Below are 13,173 nucleotides of genomic sequence, written 5' to 3' on the forward strand. Positions count from 1 at the left end.
ATAGCCAGATTCATAAAGCCCACATACTTAAATAGAGAATCAGAAATACTTCTGATTCTTGGATAGTTATGGAGATACAACAAAGGGCAATAGATGAGCCAATTCTATGATTAACTAAGATTGTCCCAAAATATTTTCTGTGCCTTACATGTAGCAAACATCTAAAGCTTCTTCAGAAAGAATAATTTCTTGGTCTCAGAAACTCTGAGAAGTTCGGGAAAATGCAGTTTAGTTCCTTGAATATCTAATTGAGCTTCCCAGGTGAAAATGAAAGTCTCTCAGTTGTGGTCAACTCTTTGTGACCCCATAGACTATACAGTCCATGGAAGTCTCTAGGCCAGAATACTGGAGTGAGTAGCCTTTGCCTTCTCCAGAGGATCTTCCCAACCCAGGGATCAAATCCAGGTCTCCCACAATGCAGGTGGATTCTTTACCAGCTGAGCCACAAGGGAAGCCAAAGAATACTGGAGTGGGTAGCCTATCTCTTCTCCAGGGGATCTTCCCGACCCAGGAATTGAACTGGGGTCTCCTGAATTGCAGGTGGATTCTTCACCAACTGAGCTATCATTCCCAGGTGATGCCATGGTAAAGAATCTGCCTGCCAATGCAGGAGAAACAAGTCTGATCACTGGGTGGGGAAAATTCCCTGGAGGAGGAACTGGCAACCAACTTCAGTATTCTTGCCTAGAGAAACCCATAGACAGAGTTGATGATAGGCTACAGTCCATGGGGCCGCAAAGAGTTGGACATGACTAAGTGACTGCACATAAACATACATGAATGTGCAATATTCTTTTGAGTGCTTTAGAGGATACAAGTATATACAAGTACGAATATAAGATCTAATCTCTGATTTCAAAGAAATGAGAGTCTGGTTGAGCATAAAGGGTGTATATGATTGAAACAATTAGTAAGCAATAGTGCCAGATTCTATTATTTGTAATAAAATAATGTGGCAATGACACAGGAGAAGAGAGATAAACAGAGCTGAATAGACAACAGAAGTAGAACAAAGTATGTCAGAAAATTTAGGATAGAATAAATTGTTTCACTCCCTAAGAAAAAAACGGATTTTCTCTAATATTAACTTACATTGGGGTACTAATTAGCTATTTGGAAAAGGAAGGGCAAAATGGTTCTCCTATTAACTAGGCAAAATAAAGTATAGGTGAATTAAGATAAAAAATTAAAGCAATAGTGAAAGAAAATTCATATGGAAGAATCAAAAAATTAACTATAGAGTATGTGAGGAAAGCCTGAATAAAGCCCTGCATGTGTGTGTGTGTACACAGCACAAACCAGTAAAATGGAAGATATGAAAGTATTTGTATCAGGTGTGACAAAATTTAATATTTTTAACAAACAAATGGAAAATTCATAGAGAAAAGAAAAAAGTTGAGTGTACCATTAATAATAAAATCACATGATTTTGTAACATAGAAAAGACAAATATATAAATGGCATATAAGTATATATAAAGACGTTCAGTCTAACAGGTAAGCGGAGAAGCAAATAAAAACAGTAGAATGCTATTTTTAACTTCTTATATTGGAAACTCTGAGGTATGAATACTCTAAGGTATTAATGAATATTTAGAATATGAAAATTTTATATAAATTAATGAAAGGTAGTATGTTAATATGTACTAACATTTCAAATAAGTATGCCTCTGATCCAGTGCGTTCGTTTGTGGGAATATATTCTTAATAAATTATTGAAAATTAGCAATTATATATATGTATAATATTGGGCATCCCAGGTGTCTCCAGTGGTAAAGAACCTGCCTGCTAATGCAGGAGAAGTAAAAGACATGGGCTCAATCCCCAGGTCTGGAAGATCTCGTGGAGCAGGGAATGGCAACCCACTCCAGTATTCCAGCCTGGAGAATTCCATGGACAGAGGAGCCTGGCAGACTACAGTCCTTAGGGTTGCAAAGAGTCAGATATGACTGAAGTGACAGTATGCACACACATATGTATAATGTATGTATATAAATGCATATATATATATATATATATATATATATATATACACACATTCTTTATGTGTATGTAGGTCAAGAAGTAACAGCTAGAACTGGACATGGAACAACAGACTGGTTCAAAATTGGGAAAGGAGTGCGTCAAGGTTGTGTATTGTCACCCTGCTTATTTAACTTATATGCAGAGTACACCATGAGAAATGATGAGCTGAAAGAAGCACAAGCTGGAATCAAGATTGCTGGGAGAAATATCAATAACCTCAGATACGCAATGACACCACTCTTATGGCAGAAAGAGAAGAGGAACTAGAGAGCCTCTTGATGAAAGTGAAAGAGGAGAGTGAAAAAGTTGGCTTAAAACTCAACAACCAGAATACTAAGATCATGGCATCCAGTCCCACCACTTCATGGCAAATAGATGGGGAAACAGTGGACACAGTGACTGACTTTATTTTTTGGGGCTTCAAAATCACTGCAGATGGTGACTGCAGCCATGAAATTAAAAGATGCTTGCTCCTTAGAAGAAAAGTTGTGACCAACCTAGGCAGCATATTATAAAGCAGAGACATTACTTTGCCAACAAAGTTATGTCTTGTCAAAGCTATAGCTTTTCCAGTAGTCACATATGGATGTGAGAGTTGGACTATAAAGAAAGCTGAGCACCGAAGAATTGATGCTTTTGAACTGTGGTGTTGGAGAAGACTCTTGAGAGTCCCTTGGACTGAAAGGAGAGCCAACCAGTCCATCCTAAAGGAGATCAGTCCTAGGTGTTCACTGGAAGGACTGATGTTGATGCTGAAGCTTCAACACTTTGGCCATCTGATGTGAAGAACTGACTCTTTGGAAAAGACCCTGATGCTGGGAAAGACTGAAGGCAGGAGGAGAAGGGGACGGCAGAGTGAGATGGTTGGATGGCATCACCAAGACAATGGACATGAGTTTGAGTAGGCTCCAGGAGCTGGTGATGGACAGGGAGGGCTAGGGTGCTGCAGTCCATGGGTTTGCAAAGAGTCAGACATGACTCAGCAACTGAATTGACTGACATGTTCTTTATTAAAGTTGCTCAACTGTGTCTGACTTTTTGCAACCCCATGGACTATAGGCAGCCAGGCTCCTCTGTCCATGGAATTCTCCAGGCAAGAATACTGGAGTGGGCAGCCATTCCTTTCTCCAGGATATCTTCACAACCCAGGGATTGAACCCAAGTCTCTTGCATTGTAGGTGGATTCTTTCCTGTCTGAGCCATCAGGGAAGACCAAAAAGTATGCAAAAAGATTTATAATTTGAAAAAACTTGAAAACTACAAGAGGTAGTGAAGTGTTGTTAAAACTATTAACATTTTAGTCAAATTGTATGAATTTGAATTCTAGCTCCATTGCTTTTTTGTAACATTAGACAAGTTTTTAAACCTCTGTTGGTGTCAGTTTTACCATTTACAAAATGGGAATATCAAAAGTACCTACCTTGAAGATCTATATATAAATTTATCCAAGAACACACACAAATGACCAACAGACACAAAAGATGCTCCACATCACTAATTATAAAGAGAAATGCCAATCAAAACTACAGTGAGGTACAACCTTACACTGGTCCTGGTCAGAATGACCATTTTAAAAGTCTACAAGTAACAAATGCTGGAGAGAATGTGGAGAAATGAGAACCCTGCTACATTGTTGGTGGCAATGTAAATTGGTGAAACCATTATGGAAAGCAGTATGGAGGTTAAAAAGCTAAAAATAGCTAAAAATAGAGTTATCATATAACCTTAAAAAGCTAAAAATAGAATTATCATATAATCCAGCAATCACACTCCAGGGTGTATATTCAGAAAAAAAACTATAATTCAAAAAAAATACATGTACCCCTATAATCATAGCAGTACTATTCACAGTAACCAAGACATGGAAACAGCCTAAATGTTCATCAACAGATGAATGGATAAAGAAAATGTGTACATATAAAACACAGAATAGTACTCAGCCATAAAAAAGAAATAATGCCTTTTGCACTTACATGGATGTAGAGATTATCATATGTGAAGTAAATCAAAAAGAGAAAGGCAAATAGCATGTGATATTACTTATATGTGGAATCTAAAATGTGACACAAATGAACTTATCTATGTAACAGAAGCAAAGTCACAGACATAGAGAACAGATTTGTGGTTACCAAGAGGGAGGGGAAGCAGGGGACAGATGGATTGGGAGTTTGGGATAACCAGATGCAAGCTATTACATATTTATAGAATGGATAAGCGACAAGGTCTTACTATATAGCATAAGGAACTATATTCAATATCCTGTGATAAACCATAATGGAAAAGAATATGAAAAGGATTATATGAGTATAACTGAATTACTGCTATACAACAGAAATTAACACAACTTTGTAAGTCAACTATAGTTCAAAAATTTAAAAAATAATGCAAATACAACTCTTAAAACAGAGTCTAGGCTCTTCTCCGCCATCCTATGTGCGGTTGAGATCTGTCCGCACCATGTCTTCTCGCAAGACTTTCAGGATCAAGCGATTCCTGGCCAAGAAGCAAAAACAGAATCGTCCCATTCCTCAATGGATTCGAATGAAAACTGGCAATAAAATTAGGTACAACTCCAAGAGAAGACATTGGAGAAGAACCAAGCTGGGTCTATAAGAAGCCTCACATAAAACGTGGCACACATATTAAGATCACTTATTTAAGCAGCCGTATCACAGTGAGAACATCACTACTGTAATGCTTGGCTCTTGATGTTTCTTATTTCCTCACAATCAGTCTGAGACCAGTAATAAATATGTGTCATCCTTGTAAAAAAAAGAAAAAAACAAAAAAAAAACAAAAAAAAACAGAGTCTAGGACTTTGTAAGCACTCAAAAATATAATCTATTTTTATTAAGAGATTGGCTAAAAATGATTGAGCTTCTATTTCCTCTGAGAACAACTAGAAAAGTTGGACAAAATATATAAATCCCAAATATTTAAAGTCATGGAAGACCTAACAAGGAAATGAAAAATTATAGGGCCAAAAAGTAAGAGAAGAAAGAAATTGTGGGTATATATTTGGGCCACTTTCCCCTTGAGTGAGAAGCAAAAATTATAGCTTAGAGCTTGTCAAGTAAGGTGGAAATTTGGTAGAGGCACTAGTTTTTGGGTGGAGAAGTAGAAGTTCTCTGTGGAAGTGAGAGCCTGTAATGAAGAGCACCCAGGATGACTAAAGCTCAGGTAACTTAAATTCTATTTGGATTGAAATAATCTTGGATTGCACCTATCTCTATTGTTTCTCCATAACCAAAAAAAAAAAAAAAAAGAAAAGAAAAGAAAAGTTAAGCCTTCGTTCAGTGAAGACAATATTTTAGCCTTAAATGGACTCTCAAAATTATTAGAATTTAGTGCCTTACATAAAAATGAAAACAAGGCCAAGTATGGAAAGTGAAAGTATTAGTCTCTCAGTTGTGTCTGGTTCTATGCGACCCCATGGACTTCAGCCCATCAGACTCCTCCGTCCATGGAATTCTGCAGGCAAGAATACTGGAATGAATTGCCATTCCCTTCCCCAGGGACTCTTCCCAACCAAGAGACTGAAGCTGAGTCTCCTGCACTGCAGTGGACTCTACCGTCTGAGCCACCAGTGAAGCCTAAACCCAGGTATCCTAGGTGACAAAGCAATATGAACAAATGCCAAGAGAAACAACAGATAATAGAAATAGATAAAAATCTAGAGAATCAATTTATTAGACATGGACTTAAAACAGCTCTCTTTAAAATAGTCAAAATAATAAATGGGAATTTTGGCAGGGAACGGCAAAAAAATTGCAAAGGGAATCAAATCAAGATTTTACACTTGAAAAATACAACAAAATTTATTCAGAGCTCAGTGAACATGTTGAACAGATTAGTCACAACTGAAAAGATAATCAGTTATAGTTTGGAAAAATATCCAGAATGAAGTACAGAAAGACATAAAGTGGGAAAATATAGAAAAATAAAAACAAAGGTTAACAAATTAAATAAAATCTTAAACCCAATTGTGTGCTTCTTCAAAGAGACATTTTTAAAATATAGGGATTCAGAAAATACTAAAAGTGAAAGAATGAAAAAAATGCATACTATGCAAACACTAATAAGTACATTGCAAACACTACAAGAAAGATGCTGTGCCAGTGTTATTGTCAAACAACTCAGAAATTAATGTGCAAAAGGTCACTAAGAACATGAAAAGATGGTTCATAATGTTTCCATTTGCCAGAAAAGTGTAGATATTCTAAACTTGTTTGGGTCTAACAATAATTTCAAAATATAGAAAGCAAAAATTGATCAAATTTAAAAGGAAAATAGATTGATTCACAATCATAGTAGGAGATTTCAAACAATTGTCTTGATAACTGATAGGCAGATAAATATCTGTAGGGATACAAAAGGGTTTACAACATGAGTTACACACTTGACTTAATCACATTTATCAAGAATTGCATTCACCAACTGATATATACATATTCTCTTCAAGCACACATGAAACAATTAACTAAACTTTTATATGCTGTCCATAAAGCTAGTTTTAACACACCTCACAAATTTTTCTTCTATAGAAAATGTTCCTGGACTTCAATGGAGTTAACTAGAAATAAGTAACAAAAAATAATTTGGAAAGTCTCCTTGTGTTTGGAACTTAATCAATACACTTCTAAATAAACTATGGGTCAAAGAAGAAACCACAGTATATTTTATAAAATATGATGGACTGAATAAAAGAAAACACAATGTATCAAAATTTGTCATGCTGCTAAAACAGTGCTTAAAGGAAAATTTGTGGCCTTAAATGCATATATTAGAAAATAAGAGCTATTAAATATTAATTAACAAAATCTGAGCCATTAGAGAAAGAACAACAATATAAATGCATAAGTTATGGCACACGTAAAATAGTATATATACAGAAAATTGGCATGTCATGTGGGAAAAAATAAACAGCTTGTAGAATGGGTTTTAGAGTTTTGTCCTGTTTATATAGTATTATATATGTATTGAAATATGTCTAAAAGTACACATACCAAACTCTAATTTAATGATCACCTATGGTGATGGCTGGTTTTAGAAAAAGCAGAGGAACCAGAGATCAAATTGCCAACATCCGTTGGATCATTGAATGTTGGTCCTTTAGTGGACCAGAACCTGGTGGCCCGGAGTTGATGATGAGAGAGTTGAAGAAGGAAAGAGGCTAATATTCCCTGGGTTACACAGCCGGCTTTCGCACTCCAGGGAATCAGCCAGAAATAGAGGGATAGAGAGAGAGAAAGAAAGAAAGAAAGACACAAGGACCAAAGCTCTGATGGAGCAAAGTGTTTTAATCAACAAGGTGTGAGCATATATACTATCTTACAAGGTAGTTATTCTCATCAAAGATAAAGATTAAAATTCCAGACTTAAAAAACACAAGGCAATCCCTATTAAAGAGAGAAGAGGGTACTTATCACCATAATGAGAAACTAACAAAGGAAATGCCTTGATTCCTCAGCCCCAGGAAAGGTGTGCCTCTCCTCTTAATTCCTGAATATTCAGGAATTAATAAGGGCCAGAGGATTCCTGACAGATCCAAAAGAGCACAGAGGAAGCCTCCTGTTAAATGCTTCCTGACAATTGAAAAAGCAAGAGAGTTCCAGAAAAAACATCTATTTCTGATTTATTGACTATACCAAAGCCTGTGACTATGGATCATAATAAACTGTGGAAAATTCTGAAAGAGATGGGAATACCAGACCACCTGACCTGCCTCTTGAGAAACCTATATGCAGGTCAGGAAGCCACAGTTAGAACTGGACATGGAACAACAGACTGGTTCCAAATAGGAAAAGAAGTACGTCAAGGCTGTATACTGTCACCTTGCTTATTCAACTTCTATGCAGAGTACAACATGAGAAATTCTGGGCTGGAAGAAGCACAAGCTGGAATCAAGATTGCTGGGAGAAAAATCAATAACCTCAGATATGCAGATGACACCACTCTTATGGCAGAAAGTGAAGAGGAACTAAAAAGCCTCTTGATGAAACTGAAAGAGTAGAGTGAAAAAGTAGGCTTAAAGCTCAACATTCAGAAAACTAAGATCATGGCATCCAGTCCCATCACTTCTTGGGAAATAGATGGGGAAACAGTGGAAACAGTGTCAGACTTTATTTTTTGGGGCTCCAAAATCACTGCAGATGGTGGCTGCAGCCATGAAATTAAAAGACGCTTACTCTTTGGAAGGAAAGTTATGACCAACCTAGATAGCATATTAAAAAGCAGAGACATTACTTTGCCAACAAAGGTCTGTCTAGTCAAGGCTATGGTTTTTCCAGTGGTCAGGTATGGATGTGAGAGTTGGACTGTGAAGAAAGTTGAGCACTGAAAAATTGATGGTTTTGAACTGTGGTGTTGGAGAAGACTCTTGAGAGTCCCTTGGACTGCAAGGAGATCCAACCAGTGCATCCTAAAGGAGGTCAGTCCTGGGTGTTCATTGGGAGGACTGATGCTGAAGCTGAAACTCCAGTACTTTGGCCACCTCATGCGAAGAGTTGACTCTTTGGAAAAGACCCTGATGCTGGGAGGGATTGGGGGCAGGAGGAGAAGGGGATGACAGAGGATGAGATGGCTGAGAGGATGGTATCACCGACTCGATGGACATGAGTTTGAGTAAACTCCGGGAGTTGGTGATGGACAGGGAGGCCTGGCGTGTTGCGATTCATGGGGGTCGCAAAGAGTCAGACACAACTGAGCGACTGAACTGAACTGAACTGATGGTGATGGCATTTGGGTAATTTTTCATTTTTTCTTTATATGTTTCTTGTTTGAAGAATTTAATTCTTTTAAAAGTAATTTAAAAGTAATTATTAAAAAACCCAATTAAATGAATAATAAAGCTATTTTTTATTCTGAAAAATGAGATAAGATAATGAAAGAATAATCTTTGACTAATCTCTGAAATGGCAATTGGTTTGGTCAGAGTAAGGAGAGATCAAAGAAATCTTTAAAGTCGCGATGGTCAAGAAAGCCTTCCATGAAAAAGTCAGGACGTAAGCCGGGCCCTGAAAAACTGGTACCATTTAGACAGATGGAAAATAGAGGTCCTGGTATGCCAACGTGGGCATACTCTGTCTAAAGACCTGTATTTCACTATAGATGAGGTTTTCCCCTTCTGCTTCTCTTTCTGTGTGTCCACAAGTGTGTGTGGACACACACACTGGAGTGTTGTCAGCGGGAGAGAAAGCAAGGGTCATTGTTTCTGTGCATGCACGCTAAGTTGCTTCAGTCATGGCTGACTCTTTGTGACCCCATGGATGGTAGCCAGCTAGACTCCTCTGTCTGTGGGAGTCTCCAGGCAAGAATACCAGAGTGGGTTGTGGTGCCTCCTCCAGGGGATCTTCCACACCCAGGGATTGAACTTGCATCTCTTACGGTCTCCTGCATTGGCAAGCAGGTTCTTTACCACTCGTGCCACCTGGGAAGCCCGCAATTGATTCTAATGTCACTTAATGGCATCAGCCATGTTTAAGACAGAATCCTGTCTTAGACTTTCAGCCTCTTTCCTCTCTTTTCATGCCTGTATCTAATCAATTTTCAACTTGATCATGTTTTAGATTTCAAATACTTCTCTTCTGTAATATTGTCCTTACTCTTCTTTGAGCCCCTAACTATTTATTGAATATACTCTGCTATTTCCTACCTCTATGCCTGTGCTTTTGACATTTGCTCTAGCTGGAATGCCTTCCTCACATTTTTTTTCTGGCTATATTCATTTTTAAGACTTAAGTGAGGCATCATCCTCTCAGATATCTTCCTTGAGGGATAAATATTTCTCTCTAGTCTTCTATGTTATTTTTATTTACCTTTATCCTAGTAGTTACCATTTTATATTAAAGTAATATCTTTAGATACTTATATTTTCTACCAGACTATAACCTTTTCTAGGGTAAAGGTTGTGTCTTATTATATTGTGTAACCATAGAGATGACAGAGGCACAGAGCAGGTGTTCAACAAATGTTTGGTAATTTGGGTCATTGTAAAGTCATGAGAAGTTTGGATCTCAGTCTATAATTTCTATTTGGTCCTAGGATAAGTTCAGATATACAATGATCTAGGTCAAAATTTTTTTCATATTGCCTTCTGGAATTTTAAATCCTTTCTTTGTTAAATTATTTTTAATGATATATTATCTTACTTAAACTATAATTTAACTCTAAACAAGTATGTTATTGAATTCTTCAGTACATGTTCAAGAACTATTAGTCATCAACTTTGCTAAGTTATGGTGTCTATGATTGCTTCCCATTAATACAATCTTAAATCTGTATTATGGAGATTATATTATAGAGACCTGTCTATATTTGTACTGGGCTTAGGGTGATGTTGAGTGTGTCAAAACAATGTATAAGTTAGCTTATGAATTCATTAGTTTTGCTTTTATCATTGCCTGTGATGGGGCACAAAAACCAAAATACTTCTGTTATGGAAAGACTCATGCAATGGAAACATAAAGCACTTGGAAACAATGAACACTTTACATTGGTCAGTGAAAAGCACAGATAAAATAATGTGTTTTGAAGAGGGTCCAATTTAAAGTCTAGAATTTTACCAAGGCTAAAGTTTTCTCTAATCTAGAGTCTTTTAAAATCTATCCTACAAATTTGCTTTTTATAATGTCTAGTAAAAAAAATAACATAATGGGTAACTTTGGTGAATCCATTTCTCTTGGAAATGGTGGAACTTATTTATAATTTGGAGCAGAATGAGAACAGAATTAATCTTTTTAAATGATATCATATACTTCAGAATTGCTTTTACATTTATTCTAATAATCTAAAGTGGGTAATGAAGGAATAAATTTTCTTTCAACATGTGACTGGGTAAAACTACCAGGTGGCTCAGTTGTAAAGAATCTGCCTGCCAAGCAGGAGACGTGGGTTCGATCCCTGGCCTGGGAAGATCCCCTGGGAGAAGGGAATGGTAACCCACTCCAGTATTCTTGACTGGGAAATCTCATGGACAGAAGAGCATGGCGGGCTACAGTCCATGGGGTCACAAAAGAGTCAGACAAATGACTAAAACAAATAACAACAACAACAGATGTCTTAGTGATCAGTTTCAGATTTTCACATATTATGCCTATGTAGATATTTTGTGGTCTTTTTTTTGAAATCACAAAGTTGACTTCTTCAAAATGGTTAAAGTTTGGTTAAAAAAAGTTTAGTTGGGAAAAAAAATGTCATCTACTCTGCCTATAGAGGGAGTGCTTGTAATGTTTGAAAATACATCTGGTTTCATGGATTTGTTGAAGAATGATGTCCACTCTTCCTTCTCCTCTAGCATGCATGGCATCAGAAATTTTGAGAAGAATCCCAAAGAAGTCTCTGAATGTCCTCTACTTTAGAAGAGCCAGAATCTTGAATTAACATATCTTCAATTAGTGTTTTAAAAAATAGGGGCTTCCCAATGGTTCAGCAGGTAAAGAATCCACCTGCAGTGCAGGAGACACAGGAGACATGGGTTCAATCACTGGGTCAGGAAGATCCCTGGAGGGGCATGGCCGCCTACTCCAGTATTCTTTCCTGGAGAATTCCATGGACAGAGGAGCCTGGCAGGCTACAATCCAAAGGGCTACAAAAAATTGGACATGTCTGGGTGACTAAGCACAAGTTGCAGAATAGAAATATGCCTTTAAAAATAACCATGTAATATGAAAATTCATGTATAAGACATAACATGCAATAAATATTTTTAAGTGTTTATTCTTTAAAATACATTTGTAAATAGCAAATAATATACATTCATCTGCATAATAAAATATATGCATGTCTTGAAATATATATAATATATGCCTTTAAAATATGTATATCTTTGTAAATATATGTGTAAATGAATATACATATCATATAAATATACATTGTCATCTAAGAAGAGTAATTTGATTGTGACCAGCCACATTTGAGAATGCCTTGCTTCCTAAACCCTTGCCAACTTTGGGTATTATCACTGAAAAATATTTTCTGCTTTGATATATGAGAAAAGCATATTATTATTATTATTATTATTACCATTAGTATTTAAGTTTTTAATTTCTTATTGTGATCAAATTTCTTTTTAATTTCTTGATTTTTCTTTTGAAGGTGATTTTCCACATACATTGCCTATTTTAATATGGAAGTGTTTATCTTTTGCTTAATGTGTCTATACTCTTTATATGGTATGGATATTAAGCCTTTCTCATTCACCCATGTTGTGAATTTTTTTCCATTTGTCTCTTGTTTGTTTTTCAGCTTTGTCTAAGATAATTTTTTGAAATGTGGTCATTCAATAAGCCAGTGGAAAAGTCCTAGTTACACTTTGACATGGACTTGACCCTTAGAGAACTTTTGGAGAATCTGGTCCTTGGAAGCAGATTAGTTTTCAGCTGCTTATCTCCCAGACTCCCTAATTTACAATCATTCTTTCGTGTGTCTATGAAAAATAGTCCAAGGATTCTATTGTCCATTTACAGATAGGGAAATAAAGCACAGAGCCCCAGCTCTTTAGAAGTGTAGTTTATCCTAGGCATGGAGTGTTTTTGCTGAAACCCTTAACATTAGACCATAGTTTAGTGAGCTGTATTCACCAACTTTTTGTTCAGTTCAGTTCAGTTGCTAAGTCGCGTCCGACTCTTTGCGACCCCGTGAAGGGGCACGCCAGGCCTCCCTGTCCACCACCAACTTTAGCTGGGAATAAATGACAGATATCATCCAGTTGCCTAGAGAGCAGCTTGATATTTTTTGAAAAAAAGAAACCAAGGTATTAAATACCTCGTAGTATATTGGTGTATATAGCTCATCTGAAGCTAATCCATATCTGGAAAGCTCTTATTTTTGAATCCTTCTCATGTCCACTACATGGCACAGATTCTTAAGTATGGCACAAATACTGAAGGAATGGGAAAGGGAGATTTTCCAGGCCAGAAAGACAAAGGGAAGACTGGATTCAACTTACAAGTTTGCTCGTGGAAAGAGAGTACGGGCTTTTCAGTGGAATATGAATTCTTCCTGGTGAGTGGGCCATCAGTGGTTTGATGATGTAGATATGTAGGAAGAAAGTGGAATGATTGCACACAAAACTTGCACGCTTTCACTTTTCTTTAAAGAAGTAGCATTCTCTTTTTTTAAAAAAATAATTTATTTTAAATTGAAGGAT

The 13,173-nt window shown here is 36.7% G+C and overlaps 1 protein-coding gene across 1 annotated transcript; it reads left to right on the forward strand.

Annotated features, from left to right (window-relative positions):
* The first annotated feature begins 4,439 nt into the window (after window positions 1–4,439).
* On the forward strand, window positions 4,440–4,808 carry LOC136145067 (large ribosomal subunit protein eL39-like). Its single transcript, XM_065903273.1, has one exon. It carries the CDS (start codon window positions 4,482–4,484, stop codon window positions 4,635–4,637), a length of 156 nt encoding a protein of 51 aa, XP_065759345.1. The 5' UTR covers window positions 4,440–4,481; the 3' UTR covers window positions 4,638–4,808.
* The last annotated feature ends 8,365 nt before the right edge of the window (window positions 4,809–13,173 follow it).

Source organism: Muntiacus reevesi, chromosome 12 (assembly GCF_963930625.1).
Source record: "Muntiacus reevesi chromosome 12, mMunRee1.1, whole genome shotgun sequence".
In the NCBI taxonomy this organism is placed as follows: Eukaryota; Metazoa; Chordata; class Mammalia; order Artiodactyla; family Cervidae; genus Muntiacus; species Muntiacus reevesi.

What these genes read in the sequence shown, in the direction of transcription:
- LOC136145067 (XM_065903273.1), top strand. Translation starts at nt 4,482, where the DNA reads ATGTCTTCTCGCAAGACTTTCAGGATCAAGCGATTCCTGGCCAAGAAG.